General features: G+C 41.6%; 1 protein-coding gene across 1 annotated transcript in view; it reads right to left on the reverse strand.

The window, feature by feature from the left end:
• The window catches only part of LOC144828000 (fibrocystin-L-like), a 1506874-nt gene that overhangs the window by 532971 nt on the left and 949295 nt on the right, over positions 1-24608 (reverse strand). Inside the window, exon 49 of the mRNA XM_078686147.1 lies at positions 18892-19133. Within this exon, the coding sequence (XP_078542273.1) occupies positions 18892-19133 (242 nt within the window). The remainder of the gene's footprint in view (positions 1-18891; positions 19134-24608) is intronic.

Here is a 24608-nt window from a genome sequence, read left to right on the forward strand (position 1 = left end):
AAATGGATATACCACCTGTCTCGACTGCCTGACAGCAGGCAAAGCAGTGTTATTTCATAAAGTCGAGACAATTCCAACCCATATTAATCATTTAAAGGCCAGTGTAAAAGTCTTCTGTAGCATTAAGGCCGACAGGGGTCTTACTGTCTAATTTCAGAATGTACCTTGTCTCTGTCGAACGTAGGATTGCCTCTCTGTTACCACCTCTCCTCAACGGGCCAATACCATCAATGACATAATATTGAAGAAGATCACTCTTGTTATCGTGAACTTCTTTAAAATGTTGTGCGACCGGATATGAAACATCACTGGTATTAATGGCCCTTATGTGCTGGAGTATCCGCTTGTGAACCTGCAGTTTGGTACTCCCAACATATCGCAGGCCACAGGGACACTCCAGCACATAGATCGCAAACTCGGTCTTACATGTGAGTTGCTTTGTGATTTTGAGAGGGGTCTCAGAGAAAGGAGTAACCACTTCAGTTTTGCTGATTCCATGTCTACAGGCTTTGCAACTTGATCATTTTCGAAAGCCTCTGCTGGTAGTTAGCCAATTGACAGGGGTGATGATCTCAGGGCTAGACTTCACCAAAGCATCGCTCATTGAGCGAGCTTTCCTGAAGGTGATCTGTGGTTTCATTGGCATGTTCTCCCCAATAGTTGGATCATTGCGAATGAGGCTCCAATGTTTGTTAACAATTTTACTCATCGCCCCATGTTATTTGTTAAAAGACCAGATTAATCTGGTTGGCTGATGAGGCTCACCTTGAACCTTAGTCTTGTCCTTTTTGTGAGTAAGCACCTCCTGTCTAGTTAATGTATTGGCTTTACAAATTGCAGTTTTGATGTCTTTTTCTTTATAGCCTCTAGCCAGGAAACTAATCTGACTGGCTTTCTGAGCAGCAGCGCACTCCTGTTCTGTGCTGCAGATACGCCTAATCCGCAGCATTTCCCCGTAGGGAATGCTGCGTATGAGGTGTGGTGGGTGGTGGCTGGAGGCGTGCAACAAAGTGTTGGCAGCCGTGGGTTTTCTGTACAGCTTTGTGTGAATGTGGCCATCTACAATCATGATTTCTACGTCTAGAAAATATGCTACAGTGCGACTAATGTTTGCTGTAAAAGCCAAATTGTAAGCATTGATGTTGATACTTTCTAAAATTACTCAGCCTCTTCCCGGGAACCACGCCAGATTATAAATATTTCATCGATATATCGAAACCACTGTAAAATGTTATTGCAGCAAATGTCCCGGTAGTCACCACAGAGGACCTGCCTCTCCCAGTAGCCCATGTGCAGACAGGCATACCTGGGAGAGAAGCAGGCCCCCATAGCAACCCCCCCCCTGACCTGTTGGTAATATTGTTTATTAAACATAAAGAAGTTGTTGTTTAAACAGTGGTTGATCATGGCTAGTAACATCTTATTGTGAGTGGACATAACAGCCGGTCTGAAATCAAGGAAATACTGGATCGCTCTTATACCATCCTGTGGTGAATGCTGGTATATAATGATGTCACGTCCAGCGTTATTAACCAGCATCAGGGTCCCAGCTTAAATTGCTTATATTTTTCAGGAAGTCTCCAGAGTCTTGAATATAGGAGGGTAATGCACTCACAAAGTCTTGTAAAAACGAATCAACATAGATTGTGGTATTTTCCAATAACCCTCCATAAGCAGAGATAATGGGCCTGCCGGGAGGCGTGATGGCATTTTTGTGGATCTTTGGTATGAGATAAAAAACAGGCATAATAGGATGCTAATTTTTTAGAAATTTCAGTTCATCCATACTAAGTAACCCCATACTACGCCAACCCATTAGCAAAGAGTAGAACTCAGACTGTGACTTGGAAATTGATGTAATGTCACACCGCCGATAACATGTTTGATCGCTTAATTGAGAGTGAGCTTCCTGTAGGTAAAGCAACCGGGGTCATAGCACAACGTTGCCGCCTTTATCAGCCTGGCGGACAATTATGTTCTTATTTTCTAGGATCTTTTTAACCAGGTTAGTGTATTGATTGTTGCGCCTGACTTGTTGTTGATGAGTTTGCAAACTTTTGATATGTAAGTTCTTAATTTCCTTGACAGCTAACTCATGAAACATATCAATATTATCATGAAGCATGACTGGTGTAAATGTAGACCGGGGTTTGAATTTTGTAAATCCTGCAGTGTTATATCCCATTGGTTCCTCTGTGACTTGAGAGCCATATTGTTCTGTTCTCAGTGACTCCAAATTCTGCACTGCCCGTAGATCATGTAAGTTTAGGTCCACAGTGCTGCTGATGGCCGCTGTTGACAAAGCCCTAGGTGGGACTTTATTATGTGCAAAATGTTTTTGTAAATTTAACTTGCGGATAAATTTAAACAAATCAAGCCTTGTTTTCAGATAGTCAAAGTTACACACAGGACTGAATATATATAGTACCTACTGGCGGTCGCCAGTAGGTAGTTATAGTTAGGACCTAGTTTCCATAGGAAATCCACAACATTCTATTTGAAGAACTTTGGCTCCGGTGGACGAATCTTCGTGAATTTCTCCAAGAAAATGGCCTGCTCGGTTCCGCTCCTTCCCTGAAAGTTTGGGGGTGATTCGTCAAGTTGGGGCCGAGAAAAAAGGGGGGTTAACACCAGAACCTGGGCTGCTATGGGAATTTACAAGGGCCTATTATCAAGCCCATTATTGCCGCTTTATCGGCAGTTTTCTGTCGATAAAAGCGGCGATAATGTATCACCTTATGTTGTTGATAATATGCCGCTTCGTTCCGTGCCCTGCATGGCATTTTGCGATGCTGGGCGCGTTACGAAATTCGGGGCATATTATCAAGGACGGGTGTTAAAATTATCGCCGTTTTATCGTAGTTGTAGCGTATGCTGAGAATGATTAGCAGTACAAACTATGGTGCGATCACTCTCTCACTACCAAATGAGAGCACAGGGTGAGCTATGAGAATAGTTAGAAGTGGTCACTTATTTGGGATCTGATTCAGCTGTGTGTCTTATTGTGCGATGTTAGGCAATGCTTACATGATTATGGTAACTTAGCGTGTGGTTTGACAAAAAAAAAGTTGTGTTAACTCTGCATGGGAAGCTGGATGTTTCCATCTGGCAGTCGATTTCGACCTTGAAAGCAGAGTCAACCAAATGAGTCGTATCAGGGCACTATTGTCTCAAAAATAGGTCGCACTTATCTCTGCTAGAGAAACATTTGTCCTTCATGTTGCAAACACCCGCACAGAAGTGTATGCTTTGTTAAATACAGACGTGCCGTGGAATTTTAGGGAGTTAATTTAGACTATCTTTAATACATCCTCGAGTAGGGGGTTAGGTTACTTTTTTAAAGTTATAAGAATTGGTCTTGTGACTTCTGTAGGAAGTATATTTGGTGTCTTGTCGGTGTTTTTTCATTGAATTTTTTGCGGCATCTTTGGTGAATTGTGCTCAATGGTCACATTAGTTGCCGGTGTGCTTGTATTAATTTGTTTACTTAAAAATGGATGCACATCTTGCAGCAGACGACAATATTTCTCGGTTGTTGCTTAGTTACTATGGCGTGCTGCCTCCTGCAACGTTGAGTGCAGCTTATGGATTATCGTTTCGATTCTCTTTTTTCACATGCGTTCAGCCTGTCTTCCATAGCCTGAGCTGTGATTTCGACTGGGCCCTGGATTTGTGTCTCTGCAGTACGGTGTCTCCCAACGTGGATTACGACCAGTTGATGAGTCCTTTAGTGGTTCATGACGTGCTCTGTTCTGGCGGCGAGATTATGGCCTTAGCAGCGACACATGGAATAACAGAACGTTGGAATGTTTTTGCAGCGGCGCATGAGTTATTGGCACGCAGTTACATTGAAGATGACCCGAGTTTTCCTCCGATGGTGATAGAGGCTCCGGTCGTTGAGGAACATGTATGTTCATTCTCACTATTGAATTGGATGGCTGAAATGTTTTCAGATGAAAACAATGACTTCCTGTTGGAGGCTGTTGCTACATACTGTGCTTACACGCTGTTGGATTAAGACTCTTTGAATTTTCTGCGTATTCTTTATTTTTTAGCTACTGCTTTCTATCAAAGAGCGAATAACTTTTTTTGGGAAATTTGAACTTGACTCTGGTTTTTAGTCTTGGAGTGTGCGTTTCCAAGTGGCCCACGTTTATATCACGTGCTTTGATGAAGAAAGGGTGCCGTGGGGCTGAGGCTTGCACTCACACCCTGTTAAGTTAGCATGGGTTTATTAGAAGCTTACACGCTATTTTTGCTTTCCTGCTCTGCTTTGCACAGGACACATACTTGTGATATTGTTTAGAGAAGGCTGAGTATTTTGTTTTATATGAGAATAATTTGGTATGCTAGATTTCTAAAGTGCCTCGCTAGTTTTGTGTGTATAGTGAGAGCATGGAACATCAAAGTTATCTTGAATACTGTGTCTGTTATTCATAATGATCCTCGGAAGTTCGAGCCATAATACATATGCAGTTGTGTCCACCTTTGATACTTGTGCTTTTCATAATGCATTGTGGAGGCAAAGTTACACTCAGTTGGAGAACATTCATAACTTGACAGTTTGTGGAGCACTGAATGTGATATATTACTGCTGAGTACCAGAGGTATGGGTCTGACCATGTAATCCTATGAGACTTTCTGTAGTTATAAACTAATCTGCTAGGTAGGGAGGGTGAAATGTAGGTATATTTTAAATTTGTTTACCTTTAGTATTATAGGATGCTTTTTCCGTTTGTATCTTATAGAATAGTAACAATGCTGACAACCTTGTTTGTGATAATATGTTTGGTTGTATTATCTAAGGTACTGTGCATGAGATTTTGGCGTTAGAAATGAACATTTCAAAGTTGCACGTTTCTTTATTTACATCTTGTATTGGACAGGTGTAAGACTATAATGAAAGAGTGCTATTGTTATCCACGTTACTTCATGTAATCTAAGTGGCATGTTCTGGGTTGACTAGTCATTGGTGTTTTTGATGTAGGGCAGTGGTTCCCAAACGTTTGACTCCTGAGGACCCCCCATAGAGTCACCACTGGATGCTGGGGACCCCCAAGCAATTTGTGGGATTTAAATTTCAAACATTAAAACTGTAATTCAGAAAAAATTAACTCATATGTGCACACAAAACAAATACTCAAATTATTAATGATTTTAGTGGCATCTTTACAAGCCCCTATCACCATGGGAACATCACTTTCTGAGAGTTTTCTGTGGCGATAGGGGCTTTGCCTTATTTACAAGGCAACGTTAAGCCACTTAACGTGGCTTAACTGTCCCTTGTAAATAAGACTCCCTTTGACACAATGCTTAGCGTGAAAGCGGTGGGCAGTGCGTGTTGTGGTGGGCGTTTCCTCTGCGACACCCATTGATTTTGACGCTGCCGCCTATTTACAAGAGCAGCGTAAATGCGAAGTAGCGCCAACATTAAGGCCAGGTTAAACCTGGTCTTAACTTGGCGAAACAATGAGAAATGCTTCATTTCTCCTCGTTTTTTAAAAACGCCTTGGATTGTTTATGTTCAGGAAGGCGACCCTTCCTGCACATGAAGAATCTTTAAAAAAAAAGACATTTTGTAACTTCCATGTGTGATGCATTAAGCCGTACACATAGAAGTGACAACATGACATTTCAATATTGTTTATGTGCAGGAAGGGGGACCTTCCTGCACATAAACAGTCTTCCCCTATTAAATGTAGCGCCAATGCAGGGGAAACGCAGGGCTGCACCATATTCTTGTAAATATGGTGCAGCCTTGCATTTCTGAAGTAGTAGAGTGTGTTGTTAAGCCAAGGAGGCTGGTCTGGAGAAGCACAAACTTAAGGAGTGCTGGTCTGGAGAACACAAACTCAGGATTCAGAACATAACACAGTGGTTAGCATTGACTTTAACAATAAAAATGTATTTCCACCCAAAGAAACCTTTTTAGAAGCATCAGGATACTGAAAGACTGAACAAAATGCATGTCACTAACTTGTACCATGCAGTTTGCAAGCAGTTGTTTGATGACTTTTTTTTTTGGTCACTGTGCTAGATTACGATTGTCACTTATGAACTGCAGTGTAACAAAAGAATCTGTGTGACAAAAGCAGTAACCCACTGACCGATGCATATCAAATACTGTGTTTTGTAAAATGTATGGTACACTGCTTTGCAGTAGGCATATTAACCCTCTGTGTTACATTAGTTCAGTCACAGCTGTCACCGGACAAAACTCTCATGTCTCTCCAGCAGGGAAATCAATCACTGTGGTTATCTTGACATTTTTATTGTTCTTTGAAAACTGCTAATTAAACAAGATACTTTGCAGTGCTTTTAAAACTGCTGCCTGCGGACCCCTGGGAATGTGTGAGGGACTCATGGGGGTCTGCGGACCACAGTTTTGGAAACACTGCTCTAAGGCGAAGAACCAATGAGTCACTGATTGCTAGTCTGGTAGGTTGTTTGTGTAGTAAGGTGGGTTTTGGTACACCGTAATTCACTGAGGTCCTAAGTCTTTATGCACAGTTCTGTGTATGAGCAGAATTCCTGGAACAGTAATTACAACAAAAAGGCTCGATAAAGGGCTTGCACTTTGAATATGAATATAAAATAGAAGAAAAGTTGATAATCACAGTTAAGGAATGCAGCAATTAGATGTGTGTATGTGTGGATGATGTGTAGATTGAGTGGAAGATGAAAAACTAAAAAAAATATAGAGGTTGTAGAGATACAAACTTTCCATTTCTTTGTAAAGGAAGTGGGTGTTTAGTTTTCCGGTGCATATATATATTCACTGAAAAAACCATAGGTTTCAGGCACGGTATAGTCAGGAATTAGCATTTAAAAAACTTTAGAAATTCACTGAAAAAAACATAGGTTTCAGCCACGTTATAGTTAGGAATAAGCATTTAAAAAACCTTAGAAATTCACTGAAAAAACCATAGGTTTTACCCATGTTATAGTTAGCTGGACATTTCTCTCATACAAAACCATTGAAATTCCCCCGTTATGGTTAGTTCAGCTAACTATAACTCGCGCACCCGCAATGCACTGCTGAGGACATCACATATTACATCACTCATGACATGGTCAGTGAAATCACTCATGACATCACTGATGACATCTCAAATGACATCACTGATGACATGATCCTTGTGAAAGAGTGGCAGACCTCCTCTCACCCTAATATTACCTTTGATACAAGCATTCAAAAATAGGAACTAACATTTTCAAAAAAATTGTGATACCAATACCAGTTAGAACAGCTTATGTAGTAATTCCAGCATCTGCATAGACATTCACTCATTCAGCAGTAGTTGTATATAGTCACTCATACATGTACTCACTCATCATATGTACTCATACACGTATACATCCTGTTACACACCTACACTTATACATAGAGTTATTCACACACATACTCACACATGGAAATAAACATCCATTTACTTGAATATACAGGTCTACACACACCACTACACCTATTTCTACAGAACCATACACATACTTATTCTCTTAAACAATCAGGTATAGAAACACATACTTATTTATACAGGAACTCTTCCAATCTGTCACTGTCATATATAATCACTTATATACATCAATACTGACATATACTAGATTAAAACATATGTAGTTACTCATTAAGATACTATTGACTCACTAACACACCCATATACACACTCATCCACCCAAACAGTGTTGCACACATGCTGTTTTCAAAACACATACAAACAGTGAGTCACTCATTGATGCATCTATACGCTAAGTAATATCCCTCACCGAACCATACAGACACTCATACTGATACTCAAAAAACAAACTAATAACCCATATACACACTCATGTAGCTACTCACCAACACATGCAGCCACTTATAGACCAAGTGAGACACTGATACAGATATTTACATATTTAAACATTACTCGCTAATACATTTATTCACTAAGATACACTTAATAAGTCAGTTATGCAATCATTTTTACAAAAGAACATCCATTCAGACACTTATTTACCCATTTATTCTTCAATCGACCTTTAGATATAGATATATAAAACATATTTATTTTTCAGAAAGACACACATTCCCTGAATGATGTCATCAGTGATGTCATGAGTGATGTCACTGACCATGTCATGAGTGATGTAATATGTGATGTCATCAGCAGTCAATTGCCGGTGCGCGATTTATAGTTAGCTGAACTAACTATAACGGGGGAATTTCAATGGTTTTGTATGAGAGAAATGTCCTGCTAACTATAACATGGGTGAAACCTATGGTTTTTTCAGTGAATTTCTAAGTTTTTTTAAATGCTAATTCGTAACTATAACTATAACGTGTGTGAAACCTATGGTTTTTTCAGTGAATATATATATATATTCACTGAAAAAACCATAGGTTATAGACCATATATAGTTAGGAATTAGCATTTAAAAAACCTTATTTTACTCACACAAAACCATTGAAATTCCATATATAGTTAGTTGCACTAACTATATATCGCGCACCCGCAATCCACTGCTGATGATGTCACATATTACATCATTCATGACATGGTCAGTGACATCACTGATGACATCACTGATGACATCTCAAATGACATCACTGATGACATCACTGATGACATCTCATTTGACATCAATGACCACATCACTGATGATATCATTCATGTGACAATACAATGCATCTCCTCATATTTTAATATAACCTCTGTTTCACCCAGTGTTAAATACAGAGTATAATTTTTGAAACCATTGACACACCAATACTAGTTTCTACATATGTACTCACTGATTCCTACGTCTACACACACATTCACTCATTCACCCATACAATCATTCATACATACAATCACTCATCTTTACAACACTATCATATGCACTCATACACCTATACAGACACTCACACTCTGCCACTCATCCATGGAGTTACTCACACACCTAGTCAGTCCTGTAAAGAATCAATCACACTTCCATTTTCTTGTCTATACAGTTAAACATAGAGCACCTTCTATTTTCAAACATATACTAACACATACTTACCTTGTTATACAATCATTGATATAAGTACACATTGATCTGCACAGAGTCACACACCTCCCAGCCAGCCACACACACACTCAGTCTCCCATACAAATACTTGGACAATCAATCAATAACCCATATAGTTACTCATATAGCTACTGATCAACACATGCAGCAGTTTACAGAACAACAGACATAATGATGCACAAATTAAGACAGTTTAGTCACTAACCCATGCACTCAGTGAGACACATTTAATCACTCACTCATACAGTCAGTCATGCACCTACTAAATCCTTCGTCCAGACACTTATACATCCACTCATTCTTCAATATGTAAGACATATTTAAACTTTACAGAAACATAAAATCACTGGATGTTGTTATCAGTGATGTCATCAGTGATGTCATTTGAGATGTCATCAGTGATGTCATCAGTGATGTCACTGACCATGTCATGAATGATGTAATATGTGACATCATCAGCAGTGGATTGCGGGTGCGCGATATATAGTTAGTGCAACTAACTATATATGGAATTTCAATGGTTTTGTGTGAGTAAAATAAGGTTTTTTAAATGCTAATTCCTAACTATATATGGTCTATAACCTATGGTTTTTTCAGTGAATTTCAATGGTTTTTTAATAGCAAATATCATAAGCTGTCGAATGTCAAGTACGTGGTAAGTGAAAACATTTTCGTGTTTATGCACACTGATCTGCTTTGAATGGTGCCCTCCCCCCCTCATTTCTATTAGGAGTACTCTCTCTTTGCACATAGTGAAGGGTAGTTAACGCAGGCCTTTGCCCCCGTTGTAATACGTCGTGCCTGCTTCTCTCTCCATTTGATTGATTGTTATCCAAGTATTTACTGTTTTAGAATTGGTTCTCTTTGGTTCATTCTCTATTTACAAACAAACACAGAGTCGCAATACTCTGTTTAGTCTTTGCAGATAACGAAAAATCGTGTAAAAAAAAAAGAAAAGGAATCGAGCAAAATCAGTAGGCCACTAACAGGATCTCTTTTAGACCTCGCTAAAATAGAAACATTAGGAACAACCCCTCATGACAAATACAAAACTAGTGAAATGAACTGAACTCCACACAATGATGGCTGCAAAACAGCTCGACTCCGCCACCCACCCCGCCCAAAATAACGATAAAGAGCGGCTGCCATGATTGGTTGCGGAATGGCCACGACGGAGCTACGAAATGGCACTGCTCTCATGCTAACCCCAGCTTCAGTCTGAAACATCCAGAAACACTGTAGACTACCAATTCGATCAGTTCCGGTAGCGCCCCAATGCAACCCGGTAGAGAAGAACTAGCCCTCCCCTCTTTGACTGATGGTTCTTGTTGCCTGTCCCTTCTGTTGTCATTTAACAGAACTATTTAGCCTGCTGAAAGGGGTTGTGTTCCGACCGCTGGTTGGTGGAGACATTTTGACTATATTCTGGACCTGCGTTGTCGCGTAATGCGTCATATGACGCGCCGCGTTAGCGCATCCGGAAGTCATCCGGGGCGCGCAGCGCGTAACGTAAGCATAACAAGTCATGTGACTTGTTAATAAAACTTTTCATTGGTTCATTTTACTTTTCTTATTCTAATGATGAAAGGCTTGGTCATATGACCTAAAAATTACGCTTTTTATTACTTCCGAACATTATTTTTTCTTAAATATATGTTATAATGTTCCAGGCTAATGTACTTTCCCGGAAAATTTACAACTGTCCTGCAAGTAAAATATATTCTTTTTTCGAGAAAAAGAGCGTTTCTTCGTCCCATGACGGAGCCGTTGAGCAAAAGAGGGTCGACCTGCTGTCTTAGTCGCCGATACGCCTGAATATGAGATTCTTATCGATCACTTTATGTTGCAGGAATAGAAAACACAACAGCCCTTGACCATTTATCTTTACTGCGTTCCTTCGTATTATACCTTTTACCCTTCATGTAATTGGTCTGCTTTATTTCACTTGCCTTTTAATGATTCTAAAACAGTGACTATTATTAAAAACTTTACCAATGTATATACTACTACCATGTTTTCTTTTAAAAACCTTTATTGTGAAAATTTCATTATACAAATACGAGCCTATAACCACGTGGGCCGGCCACGGAGCAAACTGTAATCGTATATGATGAGTAGACATTTACACTGTAGAGGAACGTAACGGGCGGGCCATTAGGTTGCAAGAACTAAGGTGTCTAACAGTTACGGAATCGGTGGACGTACATTTTATAATTAAAATACGACAGGGCCAGTTACAATAAAATTATCTAGATATACATTTGCGGGCAAGTACCATGGGTGACGTTAATTCGAACTTTCAATAGTACAGTAATCAATAACACATCAGAACTTAATATCAATAGGGATGTCGAAATATTCAATCAATTCTCGTCCCCGCCCGCCATGTGCTTCAAAACTGCATACGTATCTCGTGATTTCAAGGTTCTGCAACCAGTACACAACAAGGAGTTACGAGTCCCATTTATTCCGGCGCCATTTTGGGCGAGGACGGGCAGGTCCAGGATATAGTCAAAATGTCTCTACCAACCATCGACTATGATGATGTTCATATGCTGTATTTATTAGAGTAACACTCATCTGTCCACATGAAACTAATTTGCCACAATCTAAACATGTCATTTTAATCTTTCCAAAGTTCTTGTAAATATTTGGGACCGTTTCCCTTGCCTCTGATGCTGTCAGTGCCACTTCTTTGATGAATGTACTAGCAGGTCAGGGGTTCTCCTCCAAATCTCTCTTTTATGCAGCACTATAATTAATTGGTGCCACCTCTCCATATGACGATGCATGGTATAGTTACCATAACTATATTTTTTTTCGGTTCCTCTGGAGAGTTCATCGTGGCAGATGAAGCGTGTAACGTACTGGGCATTTACCTTTTTTTGCATGTACAGGAAAGGAAAAAAAAATCGAGCGTCCGAGTTCTAAGGTGTCCCAGGGCCATTTTAGTGGACCAGGCCCAAATCCAAAGAACAGGCCGCCATTTTGAGAGTCCTGTTGCAGCCGCCTGTCGCTGTAGCATCAAGAGCAGCCGAAACTTAGCTGAATGGCAACTGAAACGGTAAAGGGGCGCCCCACTACAGCAGACGAGCCTCCACCTAGGAAGGCCCGTTCACGCCGCCTCCCCCCCCCCCTTCGGGCACCCCACGCCGTTATTCGGAGCAGTATTGTAGGATGGCCACACCAGTGCGGCAACTTGCTAGACATCACCTCGGTGGTAACCGAATCTCAACGCCTTGTGGTGTCTTCTATTCAGAAAACATTGTTATGCTGCCTTCGACCTATTCGCCGCAAGTGCGCACACAACTAAACTGCATAGCTTGCTAGACACCACCTCGGTGCCATCCGGATCTTGGAATCTCAGCGCCTTTTGGTGTCTTCTCTTCAGAAAATATTGTTGCGCTGCCTTTGGCCCCATTCGCACATCGGTCCGCTACTGACGCCATCTCACAGGCTAATGGGGCGCCCCACGCCGACTTTCAGCATTGTAGGATGACCACACCAGTACAGCAACTTGCTAGACATCACCTCGGTGCCATCCGGATCTCGGCGCCCCACTGCAGATGAAGTGCCTCTCAACTATGAAACCACCACGGTGACATCCGGATCTTGGCGCGTTGTGCTGCCTTCGGCCTATTCGCACATCGGTCCGCTACTGACGCCATCTCACAGGCTAATGGGGCGCCCCACGCCGAGTTTCAGCATTGTAGGATGACCACACCAGTACAGCAACTTGCTAGACATCACCTCGGTGCCATCCGGATCTCGGCGCCCCACTGCAGATGAAGTGCCTCTCAACTATGAAACCACCACGGTGACATCCGGATCTTGGCGCGTTGTGCTGCCTTCGGCCTATTCGCACATCGGTCCGCTACTGACGCCATCTCACAGGCTAATGGGGCGCCCCACGCCGAGTTTCAGCATTGTAGGATGACCACACCAGTGCACCTTACTAGACACCACCTCAGTGCCATCCGGATCTTGGCATCTCAGCGCCTTGTGGTGTCTTCTATTCAGAAAATATTCTTGCGCTACCTTTGCCCCATTCACACATCGGTCCGCTACTGACGCCATCTCACAGGCTAATAGGGCGCCCCACGCCGAGTTTCAGCATTGTAGGATGACCACACCAGTACAGCAACTTGCTAGACATCACCTCGGTGCCATTCGGATCTTGGCATCTCAACGCCTAGTGGTATCTTCCATACAGAAAATATTGTTGCGCTGCCTTTGGCCCCATTCGCACATCGGTCCGCAACTGACACCATCTCACAGGCCAACAGGGCGCCCCACGCCGACTTTTACCATTGTAGGATGGCCACACCAGTACAGCAACTTGCTAGACATCACCTCGGTGCCATCCGGATCTTGGCATCTCAGCGCCTTGTGGTGTCAGTCAGAAAATATTGTTGCGCTGCCTTTGGCCCCATTCGCATATCAGTCCGCTACTGACACCATCTCACAGGCCAACAGGGCGCCCCACGCCGACTTTTACCATTGTCCTAAAAATGTTTAAATGTTTTTACTGTTTTTGTTGCGCTGTTTATATTTATAAGTTATTAAAGTTTTATAATCCTACTACTTTGTTGGAGTGCTATATATTTTTAATGTGACACATAATTGTAAAAACTTTGATGTACAAAGAGTCATCCCTGGAATCTTCCGCTTCAGGCTCGGTCCCCTCCCCAATCACAATACAGGATGGTTTTCAGATAATAGGAACGCGTCTGCTGTGACGGATCTCATCGAGTGTGGGCCTTGATCTACTATAACTCCTTTGAAGAGGGGTGATTCTTTACAGCTGGGGCCATAAACTACATCTGCAGGGCTAGCTGATACCCTAGGACCGGCCTGGACAATCGGACACAGAGGAAAAGGAGTGTCAGAGGGTGCGGTAGTGAATAGGGCGAAAGGGAGGTGTCGGGCGGGCACAGGGTGTGATTCTCAGGGAAGAGCAGCGCAGATGGGGGGAGGTTTATTACCCATGCATAAGACAGAGAGCGGGGGTGACCACTGCCTGGGGGAGATGCTTGCGAGGGTGGGGAGCCATGCTAAGGATCGACAGCGTGCACAGAGTGGGTCTGGTCAAGGCATCTAAAATGGCTGCCGTGCACGACAAAAGTGTGGCATTTGAAAAAAGACAAGATGGCGCAGACAATGTTTTTCAACACTTCCTGATTTCCTTCGAATCGAACGTTAACAGACGTTGGGGCATATTACCAAAGTTAAGCGATATTTATCCCTAACGATGCTTAGCAACGATTTTTTTACCGCTAAGCATCGTCAGAAATTATCGCAGATAAACCTTGCTATTATCAAGGTTTATCGCAAATACGATAAAAAACGACCGCAATGCATTAATATCGCTGAAAACTCAGCGATATTCATGCATTACCGAGCTAATGCTCTTAGCCATGTTATCCACCTCCCATTGGATAACATGGCTAAGAACTGCTCAGGGCAGGTGCTAGCTTTTGGAGATATTCGCGCTTATCTCGAATATTTCCAAAAGTTGATAATAGGAGATAGCGATGTTAGCGACTGTTTCCAGTCGCTAACATCTTGGCATGCCCACTTTGCATGTCATTAGTGATAAATATCACTCACATGCAAAGTGGGGCCCAAGATGGTCGCTATCTCCTACTAGCCGTCGCTAACTGGTGTTAGCAACAGCTAGGTAATACAGATATAATTTTATCTCCCCGAAGCGGAGCGCTGTTACAGATATATATCTTGTTTTTTAACGTTAATTTCTCAAAATCCACTGAAGCACATATATTGAGACCTAGCAAAGGCACATCGAGCTACCAGTCCCTACAATTTTGCCAAGTTTCGTGCAAATCCATTCAGCCGTTCGATTATTATTATTATTATTTTTTTGCCCCGCGGGGCCCTTTTAAAACCTCCACATCAAACCTAAGAGGTCAAGGAGGATCTACTATGCCCCCTTATGGTCATTTGCTCCTTCGCTTTGGCCTCCTCTTGTCTCTCGATCCTACCGAGAGACAAGATGGCGGCCGCTACGGACTGTTTGCAATGTTTACAGACGCCGGAGAACCAATCAGCTTCGCAAACCTCCGTTACGCGAAGCGGAGCGCTGTTACAGATATATATCTTTTTTTGAACGTTAATTTCTCAAAATCCACTGGAGCACATATATTGAGACCTAGCAAAGGCACATCGGGCTACCAGTCCCTAATATTTTACCAAGTTTCGTGCAAATCCATTCAGCCGTTCGATTATTATTATTATTATTTTTTTTTGCCCCGCGGGACCCTTTTAAAACCTCCACATCAAACCTAGGGGGTCAGCGAGGATCTACTATGCCCCCTTATGGTCATTTGCCCCTTTGCTTTGGCCTCCTCTTGTCTCTCGATCCTACCGAGAGACAAGATGGCGGCCGCTACGGACTGTTTGGAATGTTCACAGACGCCGGAGAACCAATCAGCTTCGCTTCACAAAGCTCCGTACCGCGAAAAGTCCGCGAACCGGAGCGCTGCCCGGTCCGCTGTTACAGATATATATCTTTTTTTGAACGTTAATTTCTCAAAATCCACTGGAGCACATATATTGAGACCTAGCAAAGGCACATCGGGCTACCAGTCCCTACAATTTTGCCAAGTTTCGTGCAAATCCATTCAGCCGTTCGGGCTAAAAGTGAGGCCAACCGCCCTACGGAAAACTCAATGTTAAAAACACGTTTTGGGACCCCCCTTTTTTCTCGGCCCCCCTTGACGAACCCCCCCCAAATTTTCAAGGGCTGCTCAGAAACAAAATGTGCCATTTTCCTGAAAATTTCAGCCAATTCCGTCCACAAACGCCAAAGTTATTAGACATAGAATTTTCAAAAATCCCATAGAGAAAAAATCCTAACTATATATACCTACTGGCGACCGCCAGTAGGTAATATATATATATATATATATATAGCAATCTGAATGGAAGATTGAGTGGATGTATAAGTGTCTGAATGGAGGAATTAGCAGCAATGTGATTGACTGTCTAAGAGACTAATTTAATGTGTCTTACTAAATATATGGGATATTGATTAAACTGTGTGAATACCTGTATCACTCTATCTCTTGTTGTGCAAACAACTACATAGGTTCTTACTAGCTATGTGAAAGTCTATATTAGTTATTAATTAATTAAGTGAGTATTTGTATTGGATAGTGAATGAATCTGTGTGTGGTTGGGTGGAACGTGTATGAGTATCTAAAAATGTGTAAATAGTTCATTTAGTAGGTATATGAGGTTAGGAGTGTATGTGGAAACAGTTCTTTGAGTGAGTGAATCTCTTTATAGGTGTAGTGATGAGTAAATATATTTCTGAATTATATATGTCCAACAAACTAGAAATATAAAAGGCAGTTTATGTGACAGTTGTTGTATATAAATAAGTATACCTAGGACTTAGTGATTGTATGAGTTACTGTATGGATAACGCTATACTTGTAATAGTGAATTTATTACACACTAAGTATGACTTTCTAACTATATGAATAAATAAACTGGTGTTTGTGTAAGTGTATATCTTAGTAAATATAAGTATGATCAATTGTTTGCAAAGGTGAGTAGGATGTCTGCATAAGTGAATAGGATGTGTGCTGGTGTGTAATGTTGATGTAGGTGTATAAGTATATTTAATAGTATTTTATTGATATTTGTTAGCAAGTATGACTGAATCTATATGTAAGTGTTTAGGTGTGTGTGTAGATGTAGGAATTACTAAGTGGGTTTTTAGAAACTTGTATTACTGTGTCTATGGTTTCAAACATGATACTCCATATTTTATAATGTGTGTTGAAAGGTTATGCTACTGTATGATGAGGTGTATCAGTTTGTCACATGGATGATATCATCAGTGATGTCATCAGAGATGTCATTTGAGATGTCATGAGTGATGTCATCAGTGATGTCACTGACCATGTCATGAATGATGTAATATGTGACATCATCAGCAGTGGATTGTGGGCGCGCGAGTTATAGTTAGTACCGGGGAATTTCAATGGTTTTATGCGAGTGAAATGTCTAGCAAACTCTAACACCCCTTACACCTGTTTTTTTCAGTGAATATCTAAGGTTTTTTAAATGCTAATTCCTAACTATAACATGTCTGAAACCTATGTTTTTTAGTGTATATATATATATATATATATATATAAATAATCAACTCATTGATAAATTTAAATGATTGAATAAATAATTGTATGAGTTCATGTGCTGTTACATTTTTATTTTACAGTTCTAGAGTAAAAACAATTTATCTAAACCATCTAATTTGCACTCACTTTTTACATACATTTTTTAAAATATTGTTTAAAGAATAAACGTTCATCATTTTTCCTTTACTTCTCATTGGCAAGATATCCTCAATGGCAGAGATCTCCTCCCACGTTTTAGTAATTATTAACAGTAGCTTTACCTAACTTTACAGCCATGATTATTGTTGTAGAAGGATGAATCATCCTAATTGAGTGGGTGAAGATATGTAAGACTACACCTAAATGTAAATATTCAATTGGAAATGGTGAATAGTAAAAAAAAAAGCACAGACTTCGTTCTAGGTGTAGGGGTAAATATATACGAGTTAATCTGCACATGTATTTTTTGCTTGGTGACTCAGGGGCAAAATATTTAAATATAAAATTTGCGGTCAAAATTTCAGATCCTGTAGTTGTGTTATTGTGCCTCAGTGAAAAGTGGAGACGTGGGCAGCAGTACAGTTGGAACTTAAGTGCTCTCGGGCGGGGCCTGGCAACTGCTTAGATCACACTCTGGACTGTAACATAGACTGGAAATGTAATGTATTCCACTTCCCCTTAATTCTTAGGGTGTTGGGGAGAGGCTACTCAACTTTGAAAAAATACTTGTAGGCCTTCAGGCGTGACCTATGTTTTTACAGATCACCGAAGGAACAACGCTGTGTTGATTGCAAACTGTTAAAGGGTTATCTTGCGGTACTTGAGCACACCAAGAACAACTGGAAAAGTGACTAAAGCTGAGATCCAAGGGGCGCCTACTTTCTTTTTATAAGAAGGGGACAAAGCCTATAAATATGCGTCACATACACTTTCTAAATTATCTAGCAGATGTGCGTACCTTGACCTGTATATACGTTTCTTGCTGCAGCTAAAAGTATTTAAGAGTTATACAGTGGAGATGGGCGAGATAACAATAAAAACCACTAGAAAAAGACTTAATGTGTTTTTAAGAGAACAGTAAAACTCCCAAACTGTCAATACCCATGTCCTAGGTGAGGTTTCACTTCAAGCAGTAACAAGTCTTGGGACCTTGGGTTATGTGATTGTAGTTTAAATAGTGTGGACATTCACCTCAACCTTCGGATTGCAAGAATATTTTAAAACTTTAAAATGTGGCTAAAATATGTGTTCAGCCTTCATTTTGGGATATCATGACACCAGAATTACATCACCCATGTTTAAGTATGCAGCTTTCAAAACACGGGCAATGCAAGAACTGCAGCCAATGGAAATAGAGTTTAATACGTACAATTTCCAAAGAATTCAAGGTAGAGGGAGCCCAAATTGACAACATGGAGTCTTGCTACCTTTACTGCCTTGGCATTTGAATGACTTCCATATTTTAGATCTGAGAAAGGTTTGTGTTTATTAAGTCTCCCTGAGACACGATTTTGGATTCAAATGTTCAGACAAATCGCCCTCTTACATTGCTCGAGTTACTGTTTTTCTGTATCCCTAAAAAGACATAAGATAGTCCCCCATCAGAGTACAGATTTTACTGAAAGTTTCTTGGGAATCTATTGAGATTTTCCATTTTCTATTATTCAATGCTTTCTAAACAAAATCTGAAAGAGTAATCTCAATGTACCTGGCTCAAATCCTTCAGGACAGGCCTCGATGTCATCATGCCACTCCACATTGTCACTGCCACGAATAAGGATATTTCTTGTGAGGAGACCAACTTCTGCTCTTGCTTCTAACACTTTACCATCAAGCAGATTAACTGATACCCCTAAATGTTTGTAGGTAAGAGAGTTGCTAATGGTCAGGCTTCTGCCATCTTCTGACACCTGTGTTATTACTCTCTTTTCATTCTGACCTTGACTTAGCCTGTAATAAAAACAAAAATATATCCATAAACATGCGCATAAAATGTATTGATGTAATTTCAACCCACCAGTAGTTGCAACTGAACTTAATTCATTTCCCCTGCTCTTGAAAAAGTTACCATTCTTGGTCGTGTTTGTGGTCCTTTAATATAGCCTTGTAGCCTGCTGTAGCAGCTGGATATAAGGCTACTAGAATGTTATAACAAATAAAAAAAAGGTCTCAGTGAGACCAACTGTCTTTGTTCACAGCGACACCTTTGAACGACAAACATTAAAACGTTCGAGCTCTGGGCTTTTACTGGCCATTAGAAACCCGGAGCACTCTATTGACTTACAACATTCCAGTGTTCTAATATGTATTTCGTCACAGCTTCCATTAGAAGGTGGATAGCTACCAAGACCCAACCAACAGGAAAAACTAAAGAGGTGGTAGAAGCAATGTTTGAGGTATTGTCATAACCACTATGGTTTACATTCCAATCCATCATTATATTGCTCATTGTGCTATTATAAATAGGAACCAATCATATGCGAGCCAACATATGCAAATCTCTTTTGTAGTTTTTCTCACTGAGATGATAAAACAAAGATGCTGCTGTATGAACCAAAGAGACAGTGTGTCGCCCAATCTCTCCACTGCAGCCTGACAGTCTCGAACCCTCCTTCTCCTCTCCACTTGTACCCTCCCCGACTACCAACCTTTAGATTTCCCCCATCCCAATGCAGGGCCAGACTGGCTACTGGGCAGTTTAGAAAGCTGCCGAGCTGGGGTCTGATTTCACTGCGGTGGGGGCTGATTTCGTTCATGGAGACCTGCGTGTGCTTCTAAATAATTAATGCAAAACGAATTTCGTTTAGCACATGCAGGTCTCCATGAATGAAATCACCCCCCAGCTCAGCAGCATTCCAAACTGCCCAGTAGCCAGTCCGGCCCTGACCCCATGCCCCAAATATAACCCCTAATATATACTTCCTACCAAGCTAAATTAATGTGTAGTCATCCTTATTTCATTTTTGCAGACCACCCCACTTTTTATCACCCAAGTATCCACCCTGTGTTTTATCATATGAATAGTCATTTTACCATATGACTCGTGTACTGAATTTTGTTTTCAATGCTTTCAGGGTTATTCAACTTTTAATTCCTAGAATATTATTATGTCTGCACATAGCTTATTTTTTAACTGTGTGAGTAATGTTTTTCATGTTACTCAGCCTATCCTTCTCCTTGCTTTCTGCCTTGAGCTTATCCTCATGCCCAAAGTAAGCAACAGTCACTTTTAGAATTTGTTTCCTCATTGTACTGTCTAACATGCCTCCAATTGGCTGCTGTTCTTATCTGGGGGTCTGTTTATGTCTTTACCTTGTTACCCTCTAAATCTGTAAACTGAACATAGCCTGACCAGATGCCAACTATTCTTCAATTATCATCCTTGCTTTAAATATGTAATGACTTCTCTCCCCAAAATTGCATCGTAAAAGGAAATCAGATTTCAAGAGATGTTTTAAGCATATTTATTGTCAACAGTATTTAAACTTTGTACTTTTACTCTATATTGTTTAATTTCGAACTTTACTAATCACATTCATACTTCTTGCTTTGTATATAGACTCTAAGCTTTGCCCCTTTATCAGTTGTATGTTTACAATATGTTAGCTATTTTAAACGGTCCTATTACTTTCACATTGTTACTTTCCTAGGACTGATTATAAAGCTCTCCCATACCATGAGGTCTAGTATTTGCTATACATAACTCCACATCAATAACGTTGATGCAACATTCCTTAAAAATATGGCACGAAGGAACGTAAATCAGTTTAGGTTAATCCTTGAATAGGTAAGTTATTATTGGGTATATTTTGTTTGTAATATATTCCACATTGTGGAAATAAATATTTGTACAACACTGACAACATTGCATTGTCTGTTGTCCGGTTTCAAAATCCTATATAAGGAATTTCTGGCATCAGCTTAGTCAGTTCTTTACTAAACGGTATCTATCTATCTATCTATCTATCTATCTATCTATCTATCTATCTATCTATCTATCTATCTATCTATCTATCTATCTATCTATCTATCTATCTATCTATCTATCTATCTATCTATCTATCTATCTATCTATCTATCTATCTATCTATCTATCTATCTATCTATCTATCTATCTATTTATCAATCTTTTATAGATATATTTTCAGTGAAAACACAAAGGCTTAGTTATAGTTAGGTAAAACCTATTTTCCCACATACAAACCAACTTTGACTACACAAACTTTAAAAATTCTAAAGGTATTGTGATAACTTTTATTTTTTCTTTATCTACCATCATCAGATTATTATAAGTATCAGACCTCATTACATACTCTTTTCAGCTCCCTAACAAGACATCACTAACTATAACTCGGCACTTAACCGTACACTGTGTTCTAAAAAAATATTGATACTCCACTACACAACATTACACTGTACAAGACTCTCTGCCACTCTACAATGTGACAATACACTCGACAATACTGAATTATATGACACTCTATTCCACTGAACTCCACTCTTTGCCACTACACTTCACAACACTCTGTTACACTCTATGGCACTCTACTCAATGGCACACGACTCTACCACCCTCCATTCCATGACACTTCAGTCGACAATACTCCACTGTACAACAATCAGCTCTACTGTTCAACACACCACTACACCTTACAACATGTCGCTCCACTCTACGATGCTCCACTCAATTATATGACACACTACGTCACTCCACTATATAACACTTTAGTCCACTGTTAGACTGGCATCCATAGGGTGGTCTTTCCACATATGTTTTGTTTTTTAGCTCCTGTTTTTACTGATTCATTTTGTTGGCCTTAGCCATCTGAGCACATTATCACTGCTGTCCAGTGATAAAGTGCATATGCTTCTTCCCTAACATGGTAACATTGGTGTATACACAATTAGCACATCCAGTTTACTTATAAGTCCCTTGTAAAGTGGTTTACCATATAACCAAGGCCTATAGATCAAATGCTACTAGTGGGCCTGCAGCACTGATTGTGTATCCCTCACAAGTTGCCTTTCAAACCTGTCTCAGGCCTGACATTGCAGAGCTTGTGTGTGCAGTTACACTGCCACTTCAACTTGACATTTGAAACCCTTTGCTAAGCCTTAAACTCCCCCATGTATGGCACACAAGCCACCTCTAATGTAGGCCCTAGGTAGACAATATGTCAGGGTGCTGTGTAAGTAAAAGGTAGGACATGCACTTTTACATTTTGTGTGTCCTGGTTATGAAAATCTCCCAAACTTATTTTTCACTACTGTGAGTCTTACTCCTCTGATAGGTTGGGAATTCCTTAATACACCTTTATGTATTAACTCTGTTTTATTAAGCAGCAAAGGAAAACATTGCAGTGAGTACAGCCACCCGCACCTGTATGAGAACACTGCGGTTGAGAACGATTCATTAGCGTGAACACTGCCTAGAGATGCTCCCATCGGGAGTGTTAACACAGCAAGCCGCCTACAACCCATTCGGGCCGGCCGCGTCCTAAATGCTAAAAGGCAGGTGCAGGTGGTATTGATTATGAAACATGAGTAAAAAAGGAAGGAAGAAAGAAGGAAAAACAAACCCCAGCTCCCCACCCTCCTCCCACAACCACCCCCCCCGTCGTCCACAGAGCAAAGATAGAAGCTAAAAATTGTCTCCTCTCTAAGAGGTTCCTCAGGGTGCAGCACCATCTGGGGTCTTGTGTTTGCGTGACTGCGTCTTAGGGTCTGGAAGCGGTGTGTCTGCAAGACGTAATAATCGTTGGTAGCGGGGGCAACTCAGTTCTCGGAATTCTCCTGTCAGTAGGGTCAAGAACGGCTGCCATAGCGCTGCAAATTCTTCTCCATCCCCTGCCTTTGCCAATGACAGCTTCTCCATCCCCAGGGTCGCCGATAGCCGGTGCAGCCATCCTATTTGTAAAGGAGGCTGGACGGCTCTCCAATGCGCTACTATATTTTATACAGCTGCCCCCAATGCAATTGCAATAAGCCTCCCTCTCCTGGACTTTAGGGGGTACATCAGGGCGTTGGGAAGGCCCAGCAGGACATAAGCAGGAAACCTGGGTAGTTGCGTATCTAGATGTGCGTCTATCAAGTCTAAGATTGAGGTCCAATAAGGCTGGAGGCGGTCACAGCTCCAAAGCAGGTGCTCCAGTGTGCCAAACTCCCCACACCCTCTCCAACAGCGGTCGCTAACTCGGGGGTCCCATTGATGTAGTCTTTCAGGTGTGTGGTACCAAAAGGTGGCTACCTTGGTCATGGTTTCAGTAAGGCCCATGTGATAGGCAGAGTGTCTGGCTCTGTGGTAAACCCCCTCCCATTCCTTGCGTGTGAGTTGTCTCCCAAGTCTCTCTCTCATCTGGCTCTCCCTGTGTTGTAAGTGTATATGTTGGTGAGGAGTAAGAGTTGGTACAGATCGGAGATTAGTTTTTTATCAGAGGTGCGTGTCAATAGCCATTTCTCGTATGGAGTAAGGAAGCGCTGTGCACCGGGTCTGACCGATGGCTGTAACGCCCAATGGTGGACCTGCAGGTAGGGCAAGCGATCCGTTTCGGGTATGTTGTAGTCCTCTTTCACTTTCTGAAAGGGAAGGATGCCGTTAAGATCAAACATATGTCCCAAATTCCTGCAAGGTGTAGTTCTCCACATCGCGAACGCCTGGGGTTCAAGGCCGGGAGAGAAGTCAGGGTTGTCGAAGAGCGGCGTCATCGGGGAGGGGAAGGAGGTGAGCTCCTGCTTAAGAGCCACCTTGTCCCATATATCCAGGACGGTGCTCGTAATGAGCGATGCGTAGAGGTTGGGGGTCTATGGCAGCGCGGCAAGAACGGGACACCCTGGAGTGTACGATCTGCCACTGCTTGGTCCTGAAAGAGCCAATGTTTGCCTGATTCCAGTTGGTGCCACTCCACCAATGTGCGCAACTGGGTCGCCTGAAAGTATAAGGTGAGGTCGGGCACTCCCACCCCACCATGTGCGGGGGGGAGTAGAGCGATCGCGTGTTTAAACCGCGGGCGGCGGCCATTCCAAACAAAGCGTGCCAGGTCCGATTGCGTCTTCTGAAGCCTTCCCGTCGGTGGGCGTAGAGGGAGGGTCTGAAACACATAGAGGATCTGTGGCAGTAACGTCATTTTGGCGGCCGCAACATGACCCAGCCATGATAATGTGAGGTGTTTCCATCGTCTGAGATCGTCGCGGAGGCGGGCGCTGAGTCTAGCATAGTTGGCATCCGCGGTGGCATGCACCGTTGGGGCCAGCAAGACCCCCAGGTAAGGAATGGTGGACTCCGAGCACTGCAGGTAAAATTCAGCTTTGGCGTCTGCCAGCACCTCAGGTGACAGCGATATGTTCAGGGCCTCTGATTTCGCGACGTTGATCTTAAAACCCGATGCCAGCGCAAAAGTGTGGAGCTCAATTAAGAGCGCTCGGAGA

This window comes from Lissotriton helveticus, chromosome 4_1 (assembly GCF_964261635.1).
Source record: "Lissotriton helveticus chromosome 4_1, aLisHel1.1, whole genome shotgun sequence".
Classification (NCBI taxonomy): domain Eukaryota; kingdom Metazoa; phylum Chordata; class Amphibia; order Caudata; family Salamandridae; genus Lissotriton; species Lissotriton helveticus.